This window comes from Rhinopithecus bieti, unplaced genomic scaffold (genome assembly GCF_001698545.2).
Source record: "Rhinopithecus bieti isolate Rb0 unplaced genomic scaffold, ASM169854v2 scaffold_74680, whole genome shotgun sequence".
Taxonomy (NCBI): domain Eukaryota; kingdom Metazoa; phylum Chordata; class Mammalia; order Primates; family Cercopithecidae; genus Rhinopithecus; species Rhinopithecus bieti.
Window position 1 is genome coordinate 1,011,647 of NW_016828033.1, and position 23,739 is coordinate 1,035,385.

General features: G+C 47.7%; 3 protein-coding genes across 8 annotated transcripts in view; 1 reads left to right on the forward strand and 2 right to left on the reverse strand.

The window, feature by feature from the left end:
• The window catches only part of RNF212B (ring finger protein 212B), a 56,619-nt gene extending 53,433 nt beyond the window's left edge, over nt 1-3,186 (forward strand). Inside the window, exon 16 of the mRNA XM_017864211.1 lies at nt 3,099-3,186. The gene's annotated coding sequence lies outside the window, so the exon portion shown is untranslated. The remainder of the gene's footprint in view (nt 1-3,098) is intronic.
• The window catches only part of HOMEZ (homeobox and leucine zipper encoding), a 32,913-nt gene extending 12,576 nt beyond the window's left edge, over nt 1-20,337 (reverse strand). Inside the window, exons 1-2 of one of the 3 annotated variants that reach the window (XM_017864207.1) lie at nt 20,258-20,337; nt 13,617-13,774 (exon numbers count right to left, since the gene is read on the reverse strand). In XM_017864207.1, the coding sequence (XP_017719696.1) occupies nt 13,617-13,662 (46 nt within the window). In that variant the 5' untranslated portion in view covers nt 13,663-13,774; nt 20,258-20,337. Of the gene's footprint in view, nt 1-6,770; nt 6,918-6,938; nt 7,152-13,616; nt 13,775-20,257 lie in introns of those variants that run through there. The other 2 variants (XM_017864208.1, XM_017864209.1) reach the window with 2 other exon arrangements.
• On the reverse strand, nt 19,173-23,580 carry PPP1R3E (protein phosphatase 1 regulatory subunit 3E). 4 transcript variants are annotated; one of them, XR_001883843.1, is made up of 4 exons: nt 22,889-23,580; nt 21,530-22,586; nt 20,258-20,398; nt 19,173-19,689 (listed from the first exon to the last, which is right to left on the reverse strand). XR_001883843.1 is itself a non-coding variant. In XM_017864212.1 (3 exons), the coding sequence occupies exons 1-2, from the start codon at nt 23,303-23,305 to the stop codon at nt 22,203-22,205; spliced, it is 801 nt and encodes a 266-aa protein (XP_017719701.1). In that variant the 5' UTR covers nt 23,306-23,580; the 3' UTR covers nt 19,173-20,398; nt 22,165-22,202. The 4 variants fall into 4 exon arrangements, 1 of the variants encoding a protein (XP_017719701.1); XR_001883842.1 differs by having other exon boundaries at nt 19,173-19,773; XR_001883841.1 differs by having other exon boundaries at nt 19,173-20,398.
• Between the last annotated feature and the right edge of the window lie 159 nt (nt 23,581-23,739).

Genomic DNA, 23,739 nt, shown 5'->3' on the forward strand with positions numbered 1-23,739 from the left:
GCTCTGTCACCCAGGCTGGAATGCAGTGGCCGGATCTCAGCTCACTGCAAGCTCCGCCTCCCGGGTTTACACCATTCTCCTGCCTCAGCCTCCCGAGTAGGTGGGACTACAGGCGCCTGCCACCTCGCCCAGCTAGTTTTTTGTATTTTTTTTAGTAGAGACAGGGGTTTCACCATGTTAGCCAGGATGGTCTCGATCTCCTGACCTCATGATCCGCCCGTCTTGGCCTCCCAAAGTGCTGGGATTACAGGCTTCAGCCACCGCGCCCGGCCTACTATTTTTTTTTTTAGAGACAAGGTCTTGTTGTTACCCAGGCTGGTGTGCTATGCATAGGTGCAATGATAATGCACTACAGCCTCGAATTCCTGGGATCAAGTGACCTTCCTGCCTCAGCCTCCTGAGTAGTTGGAACTACAGGTGCACACCATTGTCCCTGGCTTGTTACTAACTCTTTGGCTGCTAACAACTTATAATTATATTTAGAATGTGGAGCAATAGATTGGGAATACAACTGATGAATATCTGGAAGGTAGGACAGCACTGTCCTCTGCCCAGCCCCCCTTTTTTCTTTCCCTTCTTGGTGGTGGAGTGTTGGGGAAGGTGATTGACAGTACCTTTAAGCTCTAAGCCCAAATCTCATAGCTTTATTTTTTCCATCTCTTGGTTGGATGAGAGATATGGGTCAGAGATCTGGGATAAATGAGGCTCACTCCCCTACCCCTTTATATCATGTGAAAATGCAGAGGGGAACGTTTCCTCCTCCAAGTCAGCCTTGGAACAAAGGTTATCCCCTCCCCAGCCTTTGTCTCTTCCAACAGCTCAGCTTCTCCCCAGGGAGCCCAGAGAGCTCCCTCAGTCACTAACAGCCCCTCTACACAGGGCAGAAGGTCTCCTGTGCTTATCTTTTCAGCCCAGCTTTCTCCTCAAGACCAGGTGGATAGGCTCATTATAAATTGTAAGCAGCTCCTGCAAGCTACCCAGCAGCACACTGCTCCCAGGGTTATGGGTATGGGGACTGCAGGCATAGCCCTTGACTGTGCTTCTTTCCTGAAATAACTGCTCAGTTATTTCCCAGAATATTCTGTTGACAATTTTAACTCAGCTTCCTGTGTGGGCACTAGAGACCCTTTAACACATCCATCACCCTTTACTCTTAGGGGAATCCCATCTGTTTTATTTTATTTTATTTGGAGGCGGAGTCTTGCTCTGTCACCAGGCTGGAATGCAGTGGCTTGATCTCGACTCACTGCAACCTCTGCCTCCCGGGTTCAAGTGATTCTCCTGCCTCAGCCTCCTGAGTAGCTGGGACTACAGGCACGTGCCACCACGCCCAGCTAATTTTTTGTATTTTAGTAGAGACAGGGTTTCACCATGTTGGCCAGGATGGTCTCGATCTCCTGACCTCGTGATCTGCCTGCCTCAGCCTCCCAAAGTGCTGGGATTTCAGGCATGAAACACTGGGCCCAGCCTTCCATCTGTGTTTTAAGTATTACTCCTGATCTGCTAAAGATAGGACAGGATTCCTATGTAAATGCTACATGATGAATTGCAAAATAAACCTCAAGTCCATAAATTTAGAGCAATGTGGCACCAAGGATGGTACACCATGATTTTAAAATTCAGAAACATTTTAATACGTGTCACCATTTCCTTTTAACAAGCAAATCTAACCAACTGAGGCCATGCAGACCCTGAAAGCAATATTGCTTGAAGAGCCCCTTAAGAGGGTCAATGGTTTGGGAGGCCGAGGCGGGTAGATCACGAGGTCAGGAGATCGAGACCATCCTGGCTAACCCGGTGAAACCCCATCTCTACTAAAAAAAAAAATACAAAAAAAACTAGCCGGGCGAGGTGGCGGGCGCCTGTAGTCCCAGCTGCTCCGGAGGCTGAGGCAGGAGAATGGCGTGCACCCGGGAAGCGGAGCTTGCAGTGAGGTGAGATCTGGCCACTGCACTCCAGCCTGGGCAACAGAGCGAGACTCCGTCTCAAAAAAAAAAAAAAAAAAAAAAGAGGGTCAATGGAGGCAGCATGGCATGACGGGTAGAAATATGAATTCTTCGATAAGGCCAGCCTCTGAGTTTAAATCCTGGTTCTGCCACTTATCAGCTATGTGATCTCAGGCAAGTTACTTAACTTACATGAGCCTGGTTTCCTCCTATGTAACAAAGTGAAGACAGTGCAGAGAGTACGTAATAGTACTATGTGCTAGGTGTTATGCATAGGCAGGGCATAGAGCAACTGTTAGGGGATGGATGTCCAGGGTGAGAATTGATGCAACTACACTTTCTAGAATGCTGCTTGTCCTTGGGCAGTTATTTAACTCCTCTAAGCCTTAGTTTCTCATCAGAAAAAAAAGCACCTTGGGCCAAGTGCAGTGGCTCACGCCTGTAATACCACCACCTTGGGAGGCCAAGGTGGGCAGATGGTTTGAGCCCAGGAGTTTGAGACCAGCCTGGGCAACATGGTGAAACTGTCTCTACAAATAATAATAATAATAATAATACAAAATATTAGCTGGGTATGGTGGCTCAACTGTAGTCCCAGCTACTCGGGAGGCTGAGGTGGGAGGATTGCTTGAGCCCGGGAGGCGGAGGTTGCAGTGAGCCAAGATTGTGCACTGCACCACAGTCTGGGTGACAGAGAGAAGCCCTGTCTCAAAAAAAAAGAGAAAAGCAAAAAAGCACCTACCCAGCAAGTTTATTACTAAATGAAAAAGTGCACTTGACATTGTAACTAGAACAAAGTAAGGGCTCAGTAAATAGCAGCTTTTATCATGACTTTAACTTCATGGAGGTGATTTTGATGTAAAGTAATGCTCCTCCTAGACAATGGGGTAACTGGGACAAAGACTGAATCATTTAAAAATCACTGTTTTCAATCTATTTTTGCAGAGCCCTAATTCTAGCTAGTGATGAGGAAACCAGTGTATCTATGATTCTATGCTTTTTATATTTTGGGGTTTAAATACAATTTCAGAATGTATTTATTGCTTAAAAAAATGTATGAAAACCACTGCTTTAGAATTGTATCCATAATTTGGATCCTTTGTGATTGGTATGTCAGTTGCCTATGTGATAGTGCCACCTTTGCCCTTCCAGGTTCATCCAGGACACAGCTGAAATGGCCTGGGAGGCACTGCTTGCATGGCCAAGTGCTAAACTAGTATTTAGAAACTGTGGCCCACCGGGAACACCACCAAATCCAAGTTGGAGAATACTTTATGATGGTAACGCTTGACATCTACTTAACCTCATTTGTGTCCTATTATATAAAGATACAATAACACTTTAGAGATAAGGAAAATAAAGCATGAGGAACAAAGCAGTCCAGTGTGAGGATGAATACTGCCAGATGGGAATATAAGGCAGGCACATTTATAAGTATTAACAGTTGTAAGGAAGCATGTTACTTTCACTTATGTGGCTTGATGTCCTTCACATTCTCGGCATCAGCTTGATATTTCAGTGTAACATACAGTACTGAAAACAACATATTTGGTGTACTATATGCATCCAGTTTTCACTTACACAAAACACCAGTTATGGAACACTTCCTGAAACAGAATCGTGGCTTAAATCAAGGCACAGCTGTATAGCTGGTACTTCCCTGGAAGAATCTGGCTTTGAACTAAGAGAAAACTATAACCAGAATGGCTCATGAGAATTATAACAAGTAGGGCAGACCCTATAGTAATCAAAATCATAATAAAGACACTATAGTATCTTGTGTTCTTGTGTGTCCATTTTGGATTAAGTAGAAAAAGAAGGGAATCAAAAGCTGAAGTGAGGAGTCCTAGCACAGGGGAGGTAGTGGTGGTGGTGGTGAGTATCTATTCTGAACAACTTCTAAATTTGTATCCTTATTAAATATGCCAGATGTGTCCCACTGCTACTTAAAAATCACTAATAAAAATATATGGAGTCATGGCCAGGTTGCAGTGGCTCATGCCTGTATTCCCAGCACTTTGGGAGGCAGGAGGATCACTTGAGCTCAGGAATTCAAGACCAGCCTGGGCAACATAGCAAGACCTTGTCTCTACAAATAAATATATAAATTTTAAAAATAAAAAAAAATTCTCAGCTGGGCACGGTGACTCATGTCTATAATCCTAGCACTTTGGGAGGCTGAGGCCGGCGGATCATGAGGTCAAGAGATCGAGACCATCCTGGCCAAAATGGTGAAACCCCGTCTCTACTAAAAATACAAAAATTAGCTGGGTGTGTTGGCACGTGCCTGTAGTACCAGCTACTCAGGAGGCTGAAGCAGGAGGATCACTTAAACTCAGGAGGCAGAGGTTGCGTGGCAGTTGTGGTCTTGCTCCGCCTGGTGACAGTGAGATCACGATCTCAAAAAAAAAAAAAAAAAAAAAATTCTCACTCTCTCTCTGAGTCCAATATAACACCTTGGGCTTTCCATATCCCTGGACAGACGGCAGACAAGAATGGATTGTCTTAAACTTCCCAGTTTTCTGTGTTTTACACAGTCCTAGGAAAAAAGAGACTCTAGAATACTTTAGGTTTGAACCTAGGCTTATCGTTAAGTAAGGAGACAGTTAAAATGGGAGGCGAGGCCTGGGTATGTGGCTCACACCTATAATCCCACGCACTTTTGGGGAGGCCAAGGCGGGAGGATCACGTTGAGGTCCAGGAGTTCGAGACCAGCCTGGTCAACAATGAGTGGAACCCGTCCTCTATTAAAAATACAAAAATTAGCCAGGCATTGGTGGCATGTGCCATGTGGTCCACTGCTTACTGGGAAAGCCTGAGGCAGGAAAATCGCTTGAACCTGGGAGGAGAGGTTGCAGTGAGCCATGATCACACCACTGTACCTCCAGCCCTGGGGGAACAGAGTGAGACTCTGTCTCAAAAAATAAAAAATAAAATAATAAATTAAGTGGGAGATGAGATATTGATCCTGCAGAGTTCCCTAAATCTTTATTTAGAGGCAATCTGAAGTACTCCTGAAATGTGTTTGGGGAATACAGTTTTTAAGGGCCTTAAGATGTATAGTGATATTCCAGCTTATATGCCTTTCCTTAACTTTTTAGTTCATGAACCTCTGAGAATTATCAGACAACAGTTACAGACCCTCAGAAAGTTATGACTAACCTTCCCGAAAGAAACATTCACACTTACACAATATAACTCCAGGGCTTTAGTGACTGCCCAAGAAGCCAGGTTAAGGATTACTGCCTCATATCCTTCCCAACTTAACAAAGGCAACAGTGTTAATCACTTAACGATGAACAGTTTGATGTGAATGAATGTAAAGAGTTGATGTAATACTCAGGAATTCAGTGCATTTAGAAGGGACAAGGTATTTGTGATATTAGTTGGAAAGAGTGGAAGGTGGAAGGATGCTCCACCTGGGCCGGAGCCTGGCTTTAACTGACCACGGATTACATGACCAATACCATGGTGCCCTGGAAACTAAAGGCCAGTAGGCTACTACTAGTGCCGGCCCAAAATCATCTGCTTCATTCAGTTGTCCTGTGTGCTGGGGCAGTTTTGTGTGATTACAAACCTGCTTATGTCCATACTTTTTCAGTGTCTGTGATAATAATGTATTAAACCTCATGTAAACCTAATGAAAAATCACTGCATTGACAAACTGTTCCCTTCAGGAATACTAGATTTTTTAAAAAATTGTTCCTATGGAAACTAAGTCAAATGTTTTGGAGAGACATAACGCAAAGAAGAGTATGCATTTAAAAACTTTGAAGTTGGGAAGTTAGCAAGGACAACTGGTAAAGATTGAGGGGTGGGACTTAATCCTCAAAAGTATCTGGCACTTAAAAGCGTCTGAATTTTACTTCACTTTAAATAAAGCAAAACGGGAAATCCAAAGATGAATGAAAGTTGCTGAGTGGCTCCTCATCTCCATGACTGCACTATAGAATTACCTGGGAAGCTAAAAACCAGGCCACTCTCCTCCCCATTCAGATTCAATAGTCTGTACTGGGGTCCCGCGTCCACAGTTTTTAAAAGTTCTCAGGGTACAAGCCAGGTTGAGACTCCCTGGTGTAGTTTAATACTGGGAAGAGAATTGGTAACATCTGAACAGCAGTCTTTAGACACAAGAACAGTCCTCACCACTACATCAAAAGATTGGTGAAATGGATATACTTTTAATTATAATGTTTAAGATATGTATGCATTATCCTTTAAAATCAATCTGGTTTTTTCAATTAGCAACCATCTAAACCTATCATGTAATATAAAAGGGCTTCACGTGTATGATGGGAAGGAGGTTCACATGACAAAAAAAAAAAAAAAAATTAAATCCCTGATCTGGCCACCATTCCAAACAGGTCTCAGCTTGAGTCTTCTTTCCAGTTTAGGAGTCTCCAGAATAGACGCAATCACTAGGAACCCCGAGGCTCGGGTCTCAGTTTCTGGTTGGTTTTCTGAGATGGCCTGGGTACAGGAGTCCAGAGGGGCCAGTTTCCTTTCTTAAACCTTTCATTCCCAAAGGCCGCTGATCCCCCAGAAGCCAAGGCCAGGTTCTGCACGTGTGGGTTGAGGTCGCCAGGAGGTAAGCCATGGGGGGTTGGGGGTTGTTGTGTGTGTGGGGGGGGTGGGCCTGGGAAAGGAAATGTTTTCTCCTATCCTCCATTTCACAGGCAGTCCAGAAGGCTCCGAACTGGGTCAGGGAACAAAAAGTTGTTGTACTTGGGACGATGAGCCCCATGAGGCAGGCGAATCTCAATCCTACTCTCGCCAAGGGCGCCCCAACCCAACCTTCTTGCCCTCCCCTACACAGACACTTACCCTCCCCTAGTTACAACAGGGAACCGAAAAGTCCAGAGGAGAAAAAAGAGAGAACCGAGCCACTTCGAACCTAGAATTCTCCCCCCACCAGCGCGGGGATGGGACTCCAGAGGTGGGAGACCGTACACGAGCTGGGAGGGGAAGTCCAAGGGGCTGGGGATCACTCACCGCGGTCCAGCCCGGGCGGCGGCTCCCAGCCTCGCACCATGGGCCGGGGGGAAGTGGGGGAGAGGGCAGGGGGCCTCCGAGTGGGAGTGGGGTTGCTGCCCGGTGCGGCCGCTCCGAGCCCACCCGAGCGATGGCCGAAACCGGGACTGCCCCCCCCCGCACCGCCCCGGGAGCGCGCCGGTCTACCCAGCCCTGCTCGAGCAAGTTGGAGGCGGGGCGGATGGGTGGGGTGGGCGTCCAGAGGCGGTGCCAAGGTGGCCCGAGTCCTGATTGGTGGGCGCAGCCGGGCGGGCACGAGCGAAGTGCACTGGGCTGGCCATTGGCTGCGTGGGTCTCGGCTGAAGTCGACTATTGGCTGCGTGGGCCTCAGCTGGGGTCATCTATTGGATGCGTGGGGCAGAGAAGATGTCCCCTGGGGCCAAGCTGCGGTGCATGGTACCTCCCCCTACCCTCGACCTATGGGCGCTGGACCTTTGGAGTACACCCGGCCAGGATCCTTCCGAAATTCCCCAAGGAGGGACAGTGTACTTTGCCGAACTGTCTGGACCGCCAACAACTCCCAATTTGTTTCCTTCTGAAGGAAGCCCTCCAGGAAGAGCTTTTCAGTGCCTCCTCCCGAGCCATACACACGAGCTGCGCCTTTCCCAGCCAAGAGCCCAACCGCCACCAGCAGCGTCAGCAGTAACAAAGCGCCTAAAGCAACCGGGAACTTGTTCTCGAGATGGATCAGATGTCTTGCCACCCGGAAAGACGAGGACCTTAGGAGCCTGCGGGCGACTTAGGCCGTTCCCCGGGTCAAACTGGCACCAGACCGATGTTCCCAAAGATGAAGTGCTGGAGCAGTCAGTCACCTCATTGGGACCTACCAGACCCCCAGGCTCCCCTCCTTGCCCTAGAAAAGAGGACCCGGAGTTCTGCATAGTATTTGTTTTTCACTAGCTAGAAGGGGATGAAGACTGAGGTGGGAGAATGACTTGATTCCAAGAGTTCGAGGCCAGTCTGGGCAACATAGTGAGACCTTGCCTCAAAAAAAAAATTTTTTTAACTTACAAAAAGAAAGGGATGACAATAAAACGGACTTCACCAAAGCAATATCCCACACAGTATGAAGTTATAGGCCAAAAATTGTATTTTAGGATTCCCCATCTTCTGTGAGACAAAGTAACAAATGTAAGAAGCCAGGTTTGCTCAATTCTGCTTGGCAACATAATTTCACAAAGCCTCTGACTCTGAAGTCTCTGGGAAGACCCTTTGAAGACAAAACAGGATAGGGCACACAGTCAACCATGTCTCTTGCCTGAGTCACTATGTTCCTTAAAAGATAAACGGGCTGGGAGCGGTGGCTCACAAACCTAATCCCAATGCTTTGGAAGGTCAAAGAGGGAGGATTGCTTGAGGCCAGGATCCAAGACCAGCGAGGGCAACATAGCGAGTCCCCGTCTCTGCAGAAAAATTTAAAAATTAGCTGGACTTGGTGGCATGCACTTGTAGTCCCAGCTACTCAGGAGGCTGAAGCAGGAGGATCGTTTGAGCCCAGGAGTTGTAGGCTGTAGTGAGCTATGATTGCACCACTGCACTGCAGCCTAGGCAACAGAGTGACACCCTGTCTCTAAAAATTCATCATCATAATAATAATAATAATAATAATAATAATAATAAAAGATAAATGACCCTAGTCCTTGCCTTTTCCTGCACATAAGATGATGTCTAACGGGGTTAAGGATGTTGCCTCTATAATCTATAACCAAATGTACTCTTAACCCAAACTTTTATGTGATTCTGCTTTAATGTAACTTGTGAGCAAATTTGAGGTAACTGCTGAGCACATACTGAACCCCCACTGCCTCCCAAAATGCTGAGATTACAGGCATGAGCCACCACGCCCGACTGAACCTTTCTAAAGGGCTGCTTGCTTTTAGTCTATAGACCCGAGTCTACAATCCTCAGTAAGATTTCTGATTACAACTTTTCTCTAGTAAACATGCCTAAAACTTGGAAACAATCTTTTCTGAAGTGACTCTTCTGTTCTCATGTTGGTCTTTGAAAAAGTCTCTTCTTGCCTACTTAGGTAATGTAACACTGTATATATAATATAAAACATTTTCAGACTTTGTGCTGTATTCCCAGACCTCACCACTCCCCCTCCTGACATACCTCCAAGAAGCCATCATAATGTATTCTTCATTGCTGCATTCTAAGGTACAGAGCTATTTTAAGGTGGCCAGGCATCATATCTCTCCTGCAGAATTGAACTCTATTTTCTGTTGCTGTCCCTGTATTTGCCCCTGCCTCCTCTCCTCCCTCATTTCACTTAGTAACAATCTCAACCTAATAGCCAGTCCCACATCCTTCAAACTGATATCTGGCAAAAAACATCATGGGGTAAACAATGGAAAGACATATAAATCAGATTTAAGGTTAGACACTTTTGATCCTTTAGGGTTTGAAGCAAGGCTGGTGACATATACAAACCTTTTCATAAATCATGATTATCCGCAATGCCTTATTGGTTTGTACGTAATGAAGGGAAAAGTGAAACATTTTAGGCAGCAGCAGCAATTCTGTTACCTGTGGAGAGGTCATTCCCTTATAATCCAAACAATTAATGAGACTGCATTGACTGAGAGGAACTCATGCGTGTTTGACTAGAAAGCCAGGTAAGAACTGTCAGTGGGAACCAAACACCTGACCCTGGAGTGTTCAATGAGTCACTCTGGATGTCACTAATCATGGACTTGGAATTACAAAAGGTGAATGGCCCAGTTACCTTTCTTGTCTCAGAAAGACACTGCCAAGAATCAGGAGTGGGGGACAGAATCAAAGACAGATTTAGGAATAAGGGGAATCCAAGGAAGGGAAAAGAAACTCTCCTGCCTCAGTTCTAGAATGTAGGCTGAAGCCTCCTCCTTCTATGTGGGCTTCTCCCTATAGCTTTGGATGGAATGGACTGGGCTGGGGAAGTGAAGGGAAGGGAGATGTCCAGGCTGACAAGGGTCCCACCTTTAGAAAGACAATAACCTCCCCCAACTCTTCCAGGGATCACTGCTAAAGAATGGGGACTCATGTCATCCTCACTGTAGAGATGTTAATGCTCCATCTCTAGTGAAAGCTTTCTTTCCCTTCGCATGAGTGAGACATTAGCAGAGCTGACCAGAGCCATATTTTACTCTATAGCAAGCTTGTTCAACATGTGGCCCAGGACAGCTCAGCTTTGAATGTGGCCCAATACAAATTCATATACTTTCTTAAAACATTTTGAGATTTTTTGTGTGATTTTGTTGTTGTTATTGTTGTTCATCAGCTATCATTAGTGTTCGTGTATTTTATGTGAGGTACAAGACAATTCTTCTTCCAATGTGGCCCCAGGGAAGCAAAAAAATTGGACACCCCTATTCTATAGCTAAGGAATCTAAAGTTTCAGAGTCCTTCCCTGCACAGACTCACCCAAGGCATGGGAGGAGCCCCAGCAATGTGCTAATGCAATTGTAGGCTTTTGTAAAGTTTCACAAAATATATTTAAATGGTAATTGGTTAAGACTGAGGTCTCCTAGATGACAGGTTGACGGGGGCAGCAAACCACCATGGCCCATGTATACCTATGTAACAGACCTGGACGTTCTGCACATGTAACCCAGAACTTAAAGAAAATTTAAAAAAAGAGAAATTTTGAATCTTAATTTTATTCCGCAATATGGATGTAGAAGTCAGTAGAAAACCCAGCATATTAATAATTTCACATTTCTTAACTAACCTCAAACTTAAATGAGCTAAAGTTTACTGTAGTTTTTCCTCCTCTAGTTGCTTTCACACTTTTAAAGATAGTAACAAAATTATTCCTTTGAGATATTTCTGGTGAGATGTATATCTTTACTGTTGGATTGTTTAACAAACAATTAAGCCTAGAAGTTATTTGAGTACATAAAGGTGTAAGAATGATACAATGGAATTTTGGGACTGGGGAGTGGGGGGGAAGAGTGGGAGGGGAGTGAGGGATAAAAGACTACACATTGGTTGCAGTGGACACTGCTCAGGTGATGGGTGCACAAGAATCTCAGAAATCACTACTAAAGAACTTATCCATGTAACCAAACACCACCTGTTCCCTAAAACCTATTGAAATAAAAAAAATTTTAAAGGCAAAAAAAAAAAGATTGAGGTCTTTTTCATTTATGATTTCACCTCTATCACATGTCTCCTTTTGTCAGGTGGCAATGGAAAAGCCATGGACATTTTGGGATTGGCAATGGGAGTTGGGAATACATTTTTTTTTTTTTTTTTTTTTTTTTTGAGTCAGTGTCTCGCTCTGTCCGCCAGGCTGAATGCATTGGTTCAACCATGGCACACTGCAGCCTTGGACCTCCCCAGGCTCACGTGATCCTCCCACTTCAGCTTTCCAAGTAGCCAGGACTACAGGCACACCGCCACAGCTGGCTAATTTTTTGTATTTTTTTGTTGCCCAGATTGGTCTCAAACTCCTGAGCTCAAGCAATCTGCTCACCTTGGCTTCCTAAAGTGTTGGGATTACAGGCATGAGCCACTGTGCCGGGTGGCAATACATTTAGTGTGGGTTTAGTAGGTATACTTAAGTGATTTGCAGTTACTTCTGTGAATAAATTATCCCCATGTAGTTATAATGTTATGAACTGAACTACATCCCCCCAAAAATTCGTGTTAAAGTCTTAACCCCTAGTATTTCAGAATGTAACCGTGTTTGGAGATAAGATCTTTAAAGAGGTAACTGTGTTAAAATGAGGTCTTTAGGATCCGAGTGCAGTGGCTCACACCTGTAATCCCAGCACTATGGGAGGCCAAGGCGGGAGGATCACTTGAGCCCAGGAGTTTGAGACCAGCCTGAGCAACACAGCGAGACCCCGTCCCCTGTCTCTACAGAAAATAAAAAATTAGCCCAGTGTGATGATGTGTGCGTATAGTCCCAGCTACTTGGGAGACTGAGGTGGGAGGATTGCTAGAGCCCAGGAGACTGAGGCTTCAGTGAAACCTGATCACACTACTGTTCTCCAGTCTGAGTGACAGAGTGAGACCCCATCTCAAAATAAAATAATAAATGAGGTGAATAGGGTGGATTCTTATACATTGTCACTGGTGTCCTTATGAGAGGAAATTTGGACACAGTTGTGTACACAGAGCAAAGAGCGTGTGAAGGCACAGGGAGAATATAGCCGTTCAGAAGCCAAGGAGAGACCTCAGAACAAAGCAACTTCCCCAGCACCTTGATCTTGAGCATCTGGCTTTCAGAACTGAGAAAATTGTTTTTCAAGTCACCCAATCTGTGCTATTTTGCTATGGCAGCCCTAGTAAACTAATATGCATAGCTTCCAGAAATAATGTCACCAATTTGAATAGTATATGGCATTAGTTATTACAAATTTGAAACACTACAAGTTTGACAAAAATCCTAAAAAGTTGTGACATTATCACTTATAAGGTGTGAAGATAAAATTTTTGTAAATTATCAAGAATTTTAAAAATGTGGCCTGGTACGTGGCTCATGTCTGTAATCCCAGTACTTGGGAGACTAAGGCAGGAGGATCACCCTGGGCAACACAGCGAGCACAGCGAGCATTCTGTCTCTCCTCTCTCTCTCTCTCTAAAAAAAAAAAAAAAAAAAAAAAGGGCGGTCGCGGTGGTCATGCCTGAACCCACACTTTGGGAGGCCCAGGCCTCCTGAGCTCCTGATCACGCGAGGTCAGGATATCGGAGACCATCCTGGCTAACATGGTGAAAACCCCAGTCTCTACTTAAAAATACAAAACAATTAGCATGGGCGTGGGGGTGGCCCCTGTATCCCAGCTACTCAGGAGGCTGAGGCAGGAGAATGGCGTGAACCCAGGAGGCGGAGCTTGCAGTGAGACAAGATTGCACCACTGCACTACAGCCTGGGCGATGGTGTGAGACTCAGTATAAAAAAAAAAAAAAAAAAAAAGCCGTGGTAGCACATGCCTGCGGTCCCAGCTACTTGGGAGGCTGAGGTGGGAGACTCACTTGGGCCCAGGAGGTTGAGGCTGTAGTGAGCTGTGACTTCATCACTGCACTCCAGCCTGGGTGACACACTGAGACCCTGGCTCAAAAAAAAAAAAAAAGAAGTGGGGATTTTGAAATATGATCAATCTTTCTGGAAGGCTGAATTACTTTTCTCTTTAGGAAAACATATTTATCATATGAAATGGCTATCAAAGAGCAGGCAGCTTAAAAAAATTGTAGACCAATATATAGGTTTGTGAGGTAGACATTTTTTGACAGCTTTTAAAAAAATTATTCGTTGACAGCTTTTCTCATTCTAAAACAAATATTCACGTTTTCCCCTAATCTTGTATTTATTTTCTTAAAGGGGCTCCAAAAGTTACACATTTCAGGCACCCAAAAACCTGGATCTACCCCTGGGACTAACCAAATGGATATGGGGAGTTTCTGGGCCATTTGGGGAAATCATACTCCAGTACCCTGGGCTCTGTCTCCTAAGAAATATCAGAGCTGGAGGGCTGATTAGTACGAGCTGCAATGATTGAGGATTTCGGATAGACTTGGGATAGCAAAAGCTGCATTGAAGGTTAGTGGAGAAAAGAGTTCAGACACACCTAACCAAAAATGTGAGAAGTCTGCAATGCGGTTGGGGCCACAGAGACCCTGGACAATAAGCCATGGAGTGAACCCACTTACCTCTCCTGGGGTGTCTGCTCCTCATGCTGATTCTGCTCTTCAGCATATCTTGTTTCACTGACAACACTTACTGAAGAGTAAGTGCTCTGTGCCGACATCACAACTTGGCCATTATGATGTAATGAGGAGGCATCTGTTATTCTCAGGGTAGGGCTTCCCTAGTAGGAACATTCTAATTACTTTGAGGGTAATTGGATTCTTTCATTATTCAAGTGATGTAGAAGTCAATCCTGTTAGAACTTAATTTTTTTCAAGGACTCCTTCCTTGTATAATGTATCACTCCATTCTGAATTAGGCAGACAGCCTTGCTTTTCCTTTCCATATTTGTCCTCCTCCGCCTTAGGGGGTTGCATTTGGTAAGTGCTTTGCTCTTCCATCCAGCACTTGAGAAGTAGAATGTAGGCCGGTTGCGGTGGCTCAGGCCTGTAATCCCAGCACTTTGGGAGGCTGAGGGGGGCGGATCACGAGGTCAAGAGATAGAGACCATCCTGGCCAACATGGTGAAAGCACGTCTCTACTAAAAATACAAAAATTAGCTGGGCGTGGTGGTGCACGCCTGTAGTCCACGCCTGTAGTCCCAGCTACTCCGGAGGCTGAGGCAGGAGAATCGCTTGAACCCAGGAGACGGAGGTTGCAGTGAGCCGAGATTGCATCACTGCACTCTGGCCTAGCGACAGAGTAAGACTCTGTCTTTAAAAAAAAAAAAAAAAAAAAAAAAAAAAAAAAAAGGCGGCAGCAGAATGTAATTCAGATGGCCTCCTTAAAGAAGGATTCCCCCACCCAAGGAGAAACGCAGGGCTTTCCCCAAGCTCTTCCCTTTAACTGTTGGTTAAAGCAGTTGGTACTGGGTTCCAGAGAAGAGCTGGGCCTTGGTAAATTTCCCACTACCCAAATGATGATAGGATCCCGTTGGGAGTGTCTTACATCAGGCCTGCCTGAGTCCTCCAAAAATCTTTCCTCTGGGCGTTTGCATAGCCAGAGGGCACTCCAGTAGAAGGAGAATAGGACTTTTAGGAAATAAGGTAGCTCTCTAACCAGGGCCATCTCTAGCTCCCTGAGCTCTAGCTGAAGAAGGGGAGTAAGTAAGGAGGTCTCTCTCACAGTCTCACACAAAGCAGACTGCTCACAAACTGACTGGAGGTAAAGCACCCAGGAAGCAACTGGCTACAAAAGCTGCTCTAGCCGGGCGAGGTGGCTCATGCCTGTAATTTCAGCACTTCGGGAGGCCGAGGCGGGCGGATCACGTGTGGCCTGCAGTTCGACACCAGCCTGCCCAACGTGGCAGAACCCCGACTCTACTAAAAAAAAATACAAAAACGGCCGGGAGCAGTGGCTCATGCCTGTAATCCCAGCACTTTGGGAGGCCGAGGCGGGCAGATCATGAGGTCAGGAGATCGAGACCATCCTGGCTAACACGGTGAAACTCCGTCTCTACTAAAAATATAAAAAATTTGCCGAGTGTGGTGGCGGGCGCCTGTAGTCCCAGCTACTCCAGAGGCTGAGGCAGAAGAATGGTGTGAATCCGGGAGGCCGAGCTTGCAGTGAGCCGAGATCGTGCCACTGCACTCCAGCCTGGGCAACAGAGCTGACTCCGTCTCAAACAAACAAACAAATAAATAAACAAAAACTGGGCGCCTGGCGCAGGGGCTCATGCCTGTAATCTCAGCACTTGTGAGGCCGAGACGGGTGGATCATCTGAGGTCAGGAGTTCGGAACCAGTCTGGCCAACATGGTGAAACCCCCGTCTCCACTAAAAATATAAAAATTAGCCTCGCGTGGTGGCGCGCACCTGTAATCCCAGCTACTCTGGAGGCTGAGGCAGGAGAATCGCTGGAACCCCGGAGGCCTAGGTTGCAGTGAGCTGAGATGGCGCCACTGCACTCCAGCCTGGGAGACAGAGCAAGACGCCATCTCAAACAAACAAACAAACAAACAAGCAACAACAACAAAAATTGGCCAGCCACAGTGGCTCACTCCTGTAATCCTAGCACTCTGGGAGGCCGAGGCAGGCGGATCACCTGAGGTCAGGAGTTCAAGACCAGTCTGTCCAACATAGTGAAGCCCCGTGTCTACTTAAAAAAAAAAAAAAAAAAAAGCCGGGTGTGGCGGTGCGTGCCTGTAGTCCCAGATACTCGGGGGCTGAGGCAGGGAGAATCGCTTGAACCTGGGGAGGCTCAGGTTGCAGTAAGCCGAGATCGCGCACTGCACTCCAGCCTGGGCGACAGCAAGACTCTGTCTCAGGAAAAAAACCCCAAAAACAACACACATGCACTCCCCCCCTACTCCCCGCAATAACTGCTCACAAGGGTGCGCCCTCTACTGGAGGGTGAAGAAACCTCGTTATTACAGGCCTGGTACTGTGGTACTCCCTGAAATTAGACATTATCAGACATGTACTGAACTGATTCGCAAACTTCCCTTCCAGCATCTGGTGTGAGAAATTGCTCAGGACTTTAAAAGAGATCTGCAGTTCCAGAGTGTAGCTTAGTGGTGCTTTGCAGGAGGCAAGCAAAGCCTATCTGGTTGGCCTTTTGAAGACACCAACCTGTGGGTTGTCCATCCCAAACGTGTAACACCTATGTCAAAAGACATCCAGCTAGCATGCTGCATGCGTGAAGAATGTACTTAAGAATCCATTATGAAAAAACTAGCCGGGCGAGGTGGCGGGCACCTGTAGTCCCAGCTACTCGGGAGGCTGAGGCAGGAGAATGGCATAAACCCGGGAGGTGGAGCTTGCAGTGAGCTGAACTGAGATCCGGCCACTGCACTCCCGCCTGGGCGACAGAGCGAGACTCCGTCTCAAAAAAAAAAAAAAAAAAGTCTCTGCTTCCTGTTATTGGCAGTTCTGAATGTTAGATTTTTTTTTTCCCCCATGGGGTCAAAAGGTACCTAAGTATATGACTGTGAGCAGAAGAACAGGAGACAGAAGTCAGGTGTTGTCAGTTTTTCAATTTTCATTTGTGTGTGAATTTTTAATATAAATGTGGGTGGGGAAGTAAAGCATTAATGCAAGTCAAAATGTTTCAGTGGTTCAACTTTATAATAATTATAAGCAAACTTACTAAATTTTCCTGGACACACACACACAAAGAAACAAGGTGACCAAGAAACTGAGTCAAGGAGGGAATCTTGCTTCTGAGTCTCTTGCTGCCCTTAGCCCCAAACACACAATACTTCTGAATATCTTATGACATACTTTCTTTTCATATTTCAACTTTATTTAAAATACGAGGTTTTATGTCCAGAAGGGAGGGCAGTTGCCCATGGAAGGCGAAGTGAGGCACAATACTATTGGGTTGAGGGCCAAGTGCACAGGGTTGCACTGTGAAGGAGCTGGGGAGGCTCTGGGAGGGCCTGGTGACAACAATGGATTTGAGGAGATTCACATAGGAAATTTTCATTTCCTCCCCAGGTTAGCTATTCAGTGGATGGATTATTCAGTCTTTTTAGCAAGGTCACTGCTCCTTAGCAACATCAACAAAAGTGCCAAAGCTGGGGACACAGAGAATACTGTCATTGCCTTTTGTTTCTCTTTTTCGCCTGGATGGGGAAAGGAGCGGAAACTAATAGTAGAAAATGGAACATTTATGCTAGCCCTTGCCGTGAAAAATCACGGGTTTCTGTAGACACCTCTTTCTTTTCTTATTTTTATTTTATTTTATATATATTTTTTGAGGGTCTCACTGTCACCAGGCTGGAGTGTAGTGGTGCAATCATAGCTCAGTAACTTCCAACTCTTGGGCTCAAATGATCCTCCTGTCTCAGCTTCCCGGGTAGCTGGGACTACAGACGTGTGCCACCATGCCTAGCTAATTTTTTAAGTTTTTGTAGAGACAGGGTCCCACTATGTCGCTAAGTCTCAAACTCCTGGGCTCAAGCAACGCTCCTGCCTCAGCCTCCCAAAGTGTTGAGATTACAAGTACGAACCCCCACACCCAGCAGAGACCTGTTTCTTAGCCTGGGAATCGGATGCAATCAGGAGGCCTGAGTTTAAGTCCCATCTTAAGCTGCACTAACAAATTCTATGACCCTGCTAGAGTCGTTTCTCACCTCTGGACCTGTGTTCTCATCTGTAAAGGAGCCTGGAGCCAATGATGTCTGAAGAGAAGCCTTGTCAGGTCTGATTCTATGACCTGCAAACTGTAAAGATCCCAACAGGCTCCAGAAAAACAGCAGTTAGAAACAAGGGAATGTAGGTGTTAGATGGAAAACCGAGGAGCTAGGGCTCGCAATGTTTTTCTACATTCACAAAGAAAAACAAACAAAACAGGACGGAAGCTATGGGACAGGTAGGTGTAGGAAGATAGCTGCGATCTGGATGAGAGGAATGGGCAACAGAGCTGGATTGCCTCAAGGACCCAAGCCTATGACCCTGGTAGTGTTTTCTCTTACAGCACTTCCCAGTCCACAGCTGACATGTTATATTCCAAATTGCTCCTGTTCATATAGTCATGAGCCGTCAGAGGAGTTTCCACCACAATGCCTATGTGTAACACATTAATAGGGTGGCTGAAGATTCCGCTAAACTTCTAGCGTTCCCCGTGTCAGATTAGACTGCACCTGGCTGGGAGAAAGCAGTGGATGCAGCTCTCTCCCAGCACACTCAGCTTTGCTTACTAGGGGTATGAGAAACACAGATGGAAGTTTTGGAAGAGCAGTGCAAGACGGAAAGGGCATACTGACTAATCTTGGTTGATCTGCAGATGGTGGGGTTTGTGGTAGTGCTGAATCAGCTCAACCCAAAGTGAGGAAAAGCCAGGGGGTTGGGAAAATCTCAGTGCTGAAGTCCTGGGAAAGGAGTACACACCAAAGGCATCAGGGCAGGGAATCTCTCCAGAGAGCCACTCAAGAAATATTAGTTTCTTCCCTATTTTACAAGGTTTGGTAGCACTGATAGTTATGTAAGTCAGGTTCCAAGGAGACACCCATTATTTGTGTGCATAAGAAAGTAGCTCAGCCAGACCCAGCCCTGAGGCAGTGGGGAAACTAACAGCTTACCCAAGCCTTGGGGCAGCTCAATATGGGAATAATCAAGACCAAAATGTTGTTCTATAAAGCTGAGATTGGGGGGAGTGAGCCAGGGTACTTCTCAGAGAGAAAGAGCTTAGGGAACAGGATTATCATTAGCATATCTCCACAGAGTTGGCACTTACCCAGTAACATCAGGATTCCTAGAAAAGGCCCAAGCACAGACCCTCTAGCAGGTGTCTTAGTCATGGACCCAACCTAGTGGCAACAGTAGGGGGTTTATCTGTTCAAGGCCAGTGGGGGAAGAGGGAGGGAGGCGGCACACCAACAGGTGTGGAGTGCTGGCTAGGGCCAGGAGACAATTCCAATGTATGGAAAGGCTAGAGTGTAAGTAGGCAGGTGAGGGGGGTCCTGTGCTGATCCTGCATAGATGGGACACTGACACAGGAGACAGGAGCAAACTCCTTTGAGTCACAGATGAAGCTTGGGGGCCCCCTGTCTTCTCCAAGCCAGTCCAGAAGATTGGCAGGATGGGAAGGCAGAGCACAATCAGAAACTACGGTCTTTTCATAATAAGAGATTATAGCAAGGTTTTTAATTTTGTTTTTAAAGAGGAAAAAAGTATAACATCATGGTTACACAGAGGCTCTGGAGATTCCCTGGGTTCACAATCCTACTTCCGCCATTTACTAGCTGTGCGATCTTGAACAAATCACTGAGCTTCTCTGATCCCGTTTCCTCACCTCTAAAACATACATAATGATAATGTTCTACTCATAGGGTTGTTTTGGGCATGCACGCAAACAAAACAGATTTTACGATCGAATCATAGTTCTGGAAAGAAAAAACAGATTTTAGCACACAAGTATTAAGTAAATGTGAGCCCTCACTATTGTTAATACAACATGGCAGTGACACACATACATTAGACAAGAGATTATTACAAACTGAGCCTCCACCCAGTCTCCCTATTATCCTCCCGTGGGTTCCTAATTGATGACTAAACAGTGCATTGCTGGGTGGCTTCCAGTAGTTTCTTTCTTCACTTTGCTGCAACTTTGAACTGAAGGTGATCCACGTGGTACATGACATTCTTCCTGTTTTCTTCACAAGGATGATGTTTAAATGGGCATTTGTTTGAGGAATGACTTGGAGGGTTCCTCTCTTTCAGTCATCTTTTCTCAAAGACTAAGGTTGTGGACAGGAGGGGCATGGTAACAAGCCCCATACTCTATTCTTCTTCTTTTTTGGGGGGTGGGGGATGGAGTCTCACTGTCACCCAGGCTGGAGTACAGTGGCGCAATCTCAGCTCACTGCAACCTCCATCTCCCCGTTAAAGTGATTCTCCTGCCTCAGCCTCCCGAGTAGCTGGGACTACAGGCATGAGTCACCATGCCTGGCAAAGTTTTGTATTTTTAGTAGAGACAGGGTTTCACTATGTTGGCCAGGCTGGTCTTGAACTTCTGACCTCAAATGATCCACCTGCCTCAGCCTCCCAAAGAGCTGGGATTACAGGCGTGATCCATCGCACCCGCCCCCACACTCTATTCTGAATGCATGTATGGGCACATGTGCATGCCTGTCCCCCTTCACTCAGTGATAAGGAAGAAGGGGAACCAGAAATTTCTCTTTGAGAAATTAGTAACAGAAATGGGTGTGGGGAGTTGGTTACCTGGGAGATCCTTGTTCATTTGTAACATCAGAAACTGCTTCTTTTCCTCCTCCTCTCTTCTAGAAGACTGTCAAGGAGCCCGAGTGAGGAAAGTAGACCAACCATGGTCTTGGAGAAAAGAAAATAGGGTTTCCATCCCTTCTGTAGGGAGAAGGAATAGCAGAGATGAACAAGAATGAAGAAGGAAACAAATGGAAATAGACAAAATGAAGGTAAATACCATGTATGTTAAAAGAAAAAAGTGATGAGAAGGGAGAGACACAAGGAAAGAAAGAGAGAAGCAAAGAGGTTAGGAATAGGGTAAGAGAAAAGGAAAAACAGCAGCCAGCAGAGGAATCACTCCCCTCTTAAGGTTAACCAGGAGGAGACATAAGGCATGAATGTGAGTGGGTATGAGAGTCCAGCTTTCCCACTGCACTTGCTCTGGTTATGGAGCAGACTGCCATCTTCTGGTGTCATTTACTATTCAAGTTGCTTAGCTGTTTTATTTGTTTGTTTTGTTTTGTTTTTTTACAATCAAGTGGATTGATTGAAATGTTTTGATTCTTCATTTGAAATGTTTCTATTCCACATACCCATTATCTTTTATCCCCACAAAAGCCCCTAACATTTTCCTTTAATCTTTTGGGTTCTCAAGCATCATTTTCACCAAAAGAGATGTACCTATCCACAGTTGTCTCAGAGCATGGAGGCTGAAAGTCTGTGAGGGCAAGAGCAAAATGGAGCAGATGATGGGCTGATGGTTGGTTATGGGATGCTTCGTGGGCTCTGGAACTTCTGTGCCGAGAACTGGAGGACCCATCCTCGGCCCCAGCCAGATGCTTGGGGTACTATGTATTCTGAATCATAGCACTAGGTTGCAAAATGTGGCTTCTAATCTATACTCTGCCATGTACAGATCACAAAATATCATACAAGGAGCCTTAAAAGATCATCTAACCTAAATCCAATTTTCCAAGGAAAAAACTGGGGCACAAAGAGGTGAAGTAACTTGCCCAAAGTTATATAGCTAGTCAGGGAATTCCTTTTCGGAGACAAAGGAAATCAGAATAGTCATTCTCCTGATTCACCGTCCCTCGACAAACAGTCCATAAAGTGCTTGGAGGTTATTAAAAGGCACCCCAGAAAAGTAAGGTTGGCATTTTCCTGGAAGCCCCTGAGTGTACAACCCCTGAGGCACCACAGTATTTGGCTATAAAAACAGGTCTGGAGTTGCTTTGGCCTCCATTTTAATCCCTAAAGCTGCCTGGAGGCTGGAGCTCTGATGGCTACCTGTCATCACTCCCCAGCCAGTCCGCGGACACCGCAGCCGGGAACTGTCAGAGGTAACAAGGGAATCCCGTCATAATGCCAAGGACCAAGGAGCAGTGGCCAGGTTCCTGGGATTAGGCAAGGCAATTATGGCTGAGTTAAAGCTAGGATGGGTAGGACAGGGGGATCTGAGGTGGAAAGGTGGGTAAGAAGAGGGAATGCGCCAGCAATCTAAATGACTTCGACTGGGTGGGCTACTTCACATCATACCTCCTCCGTCTCCAAAAGGTTCTTAACCTTCTTCAACTGCCTAGGCCTGATGGACCTCCTCCTCCCTTTCTCCCAGTGCCCACTCACTGAAGGGAAAGCCACCATCATCCTCATTCTTTTCCTTTTTTTCTAATCCCTCCGGTGCCGTTTCGGGTCTCCTTCCTCCTACAGTCTGGGTCCCTTTCACTCACATCCAACCAGCTTTTAACACCCGGATCTCCCTGAGCTTCGTTGGTTCCGCCCACTCCCCCGGCCTCCCCGCCCCCACGTCCCTGATTTCCCCACCATTCTCGCCCTCTTCGGCTTGACTCCCTTGCACCGCTCCCCGCCAATCCCGGTCTCTCCTATTCCTCCCCGCCACATCGGGTCCCCCCGCCCCCGGGTGCCTTTGGTGTTTTCAGCCGTCGGCTGCAGGCGCCTCGTCTCAGATAAAGTGGATCCAGCCCTGGGGCTCAGGGCCTCCGCCACTGCCCGGGTGCTCGGGCCCACGTAGAGCATAGTCACGGCCGCCGTTGTTGTCCCAGAACTCGTGACCTGTCACACGGTAGCGCAAAGCGAAGAGCAGGGCGCCCCCAATCGGCGGCGCGGGCAGGCGGAAGGCGAAGCGGTCGGCGCGCGGCGGAGGCGGGGCCGGGCCGGCGNCACTCCAGCGCACGCTCACGCGCTTCTCGTAGGCCAGGTCCAGCACGCGCGCGCTCCCGGCCACGCCCATCGGGCCCGCCTCCGCGCGTTCCAGGCAGATGCGCTGCGCCTGCAAGCGGGCGGCGAAGCCTGGCTCGCTGGCAGGCTCCAGGGCTGCGCGCGCCTCCTGGAGGAAAGAAGAAGCGGGAGGAGGGAGTCCAGGGCGGAGAGAGGGGAGAGAGAGGGGGCGGTGTCAGAGCGAGGCACTGGGCCAATCAGAGGCCGACTCCGGCGTCCACGCCCGCAGAGTGCGGCCTCGCTGCCAGGGTGGCCTAGAGCCACTCGCAAATGGTGTACCCCAAAAGGGATGGGCAGGCGCAAGCCCAGGGATGGGATGGAGATGGGTGCTCTTTGGCAAATCCACTCCCACACGCCCGCTGCGGCCGACTGGGGGAGGTCCCCAGGAGGGGAGGTGCCCCCGCCGCCTACCTGGAGGCCGCGGGCGCGGGGCTGGCAGGGCGCGAAGTGGCGGAGGGCGTCCCTCTGCAGTTGGATCTGCACGTGGCGGGGCACCCTGGGCAGCTCACCGGGACGGAAGCGGCGCACGGCAGCCAGCTCCAACCCCAGTGCGTCCGCGAAACGCACTCTCTTGCGGGTGTCTGGGCTACGGCTGCGGGGCGCCCGAGCCCCGCCGCCTCCGGCTGGTGCTGAGCGGGCCCGGCGGCCCCGACTAGGTGCGTGAGCGCGGGATCGTGCCCCGAACCGCGTCACGGCCTCGCCTGGCTCCTCCTCCGGCTCCTCCTCGAGGCTGGGCCGCTGGCTACGGTAGTAGGCGCGCTCCGTTAGCGCGGCAATAAAGCTCAGGTTGCGGGGAATGTCGGTGCCCGGGGGTCGCTCACGGGACATGGCAGCCCCCTCCCCGGCGGGGCCAGCCCGCAGCGCCACCGCGCTCCCCTGTCTTCCTCTCTCCCGCCCGCCCCGCGTCGGCGCAGAAGTCGGTGGGTCCGCTTCTGCAGCCCCTCGCCACTGCGTACTCTCCTTGCAGTCACCTCCAGGATCCTCCACCTCCCGTTGCTTTGCCTCTCCTCTGTGACTACCTTTCCCTCCCTCTGGCCATCAGCTTCCAGGGTCTTAGACTATCACATCCTGCCTCCCGCTAGCGGTCTGCTCTGAGCGTGCGCTCAACGGCACTCACCCTCCGGTTCCAAGGCCCTCTCGGCCCGGGTCCCCCCGCCCACAGCCCTCTGACAGGTGGCTCCGCTTGTCTTCGCTGCTGCACCAGGGGGTGGGGACTCCACCTTTTCGGTCCCCAGTGAGGCCACTCAACCTTTTTAAAAAAA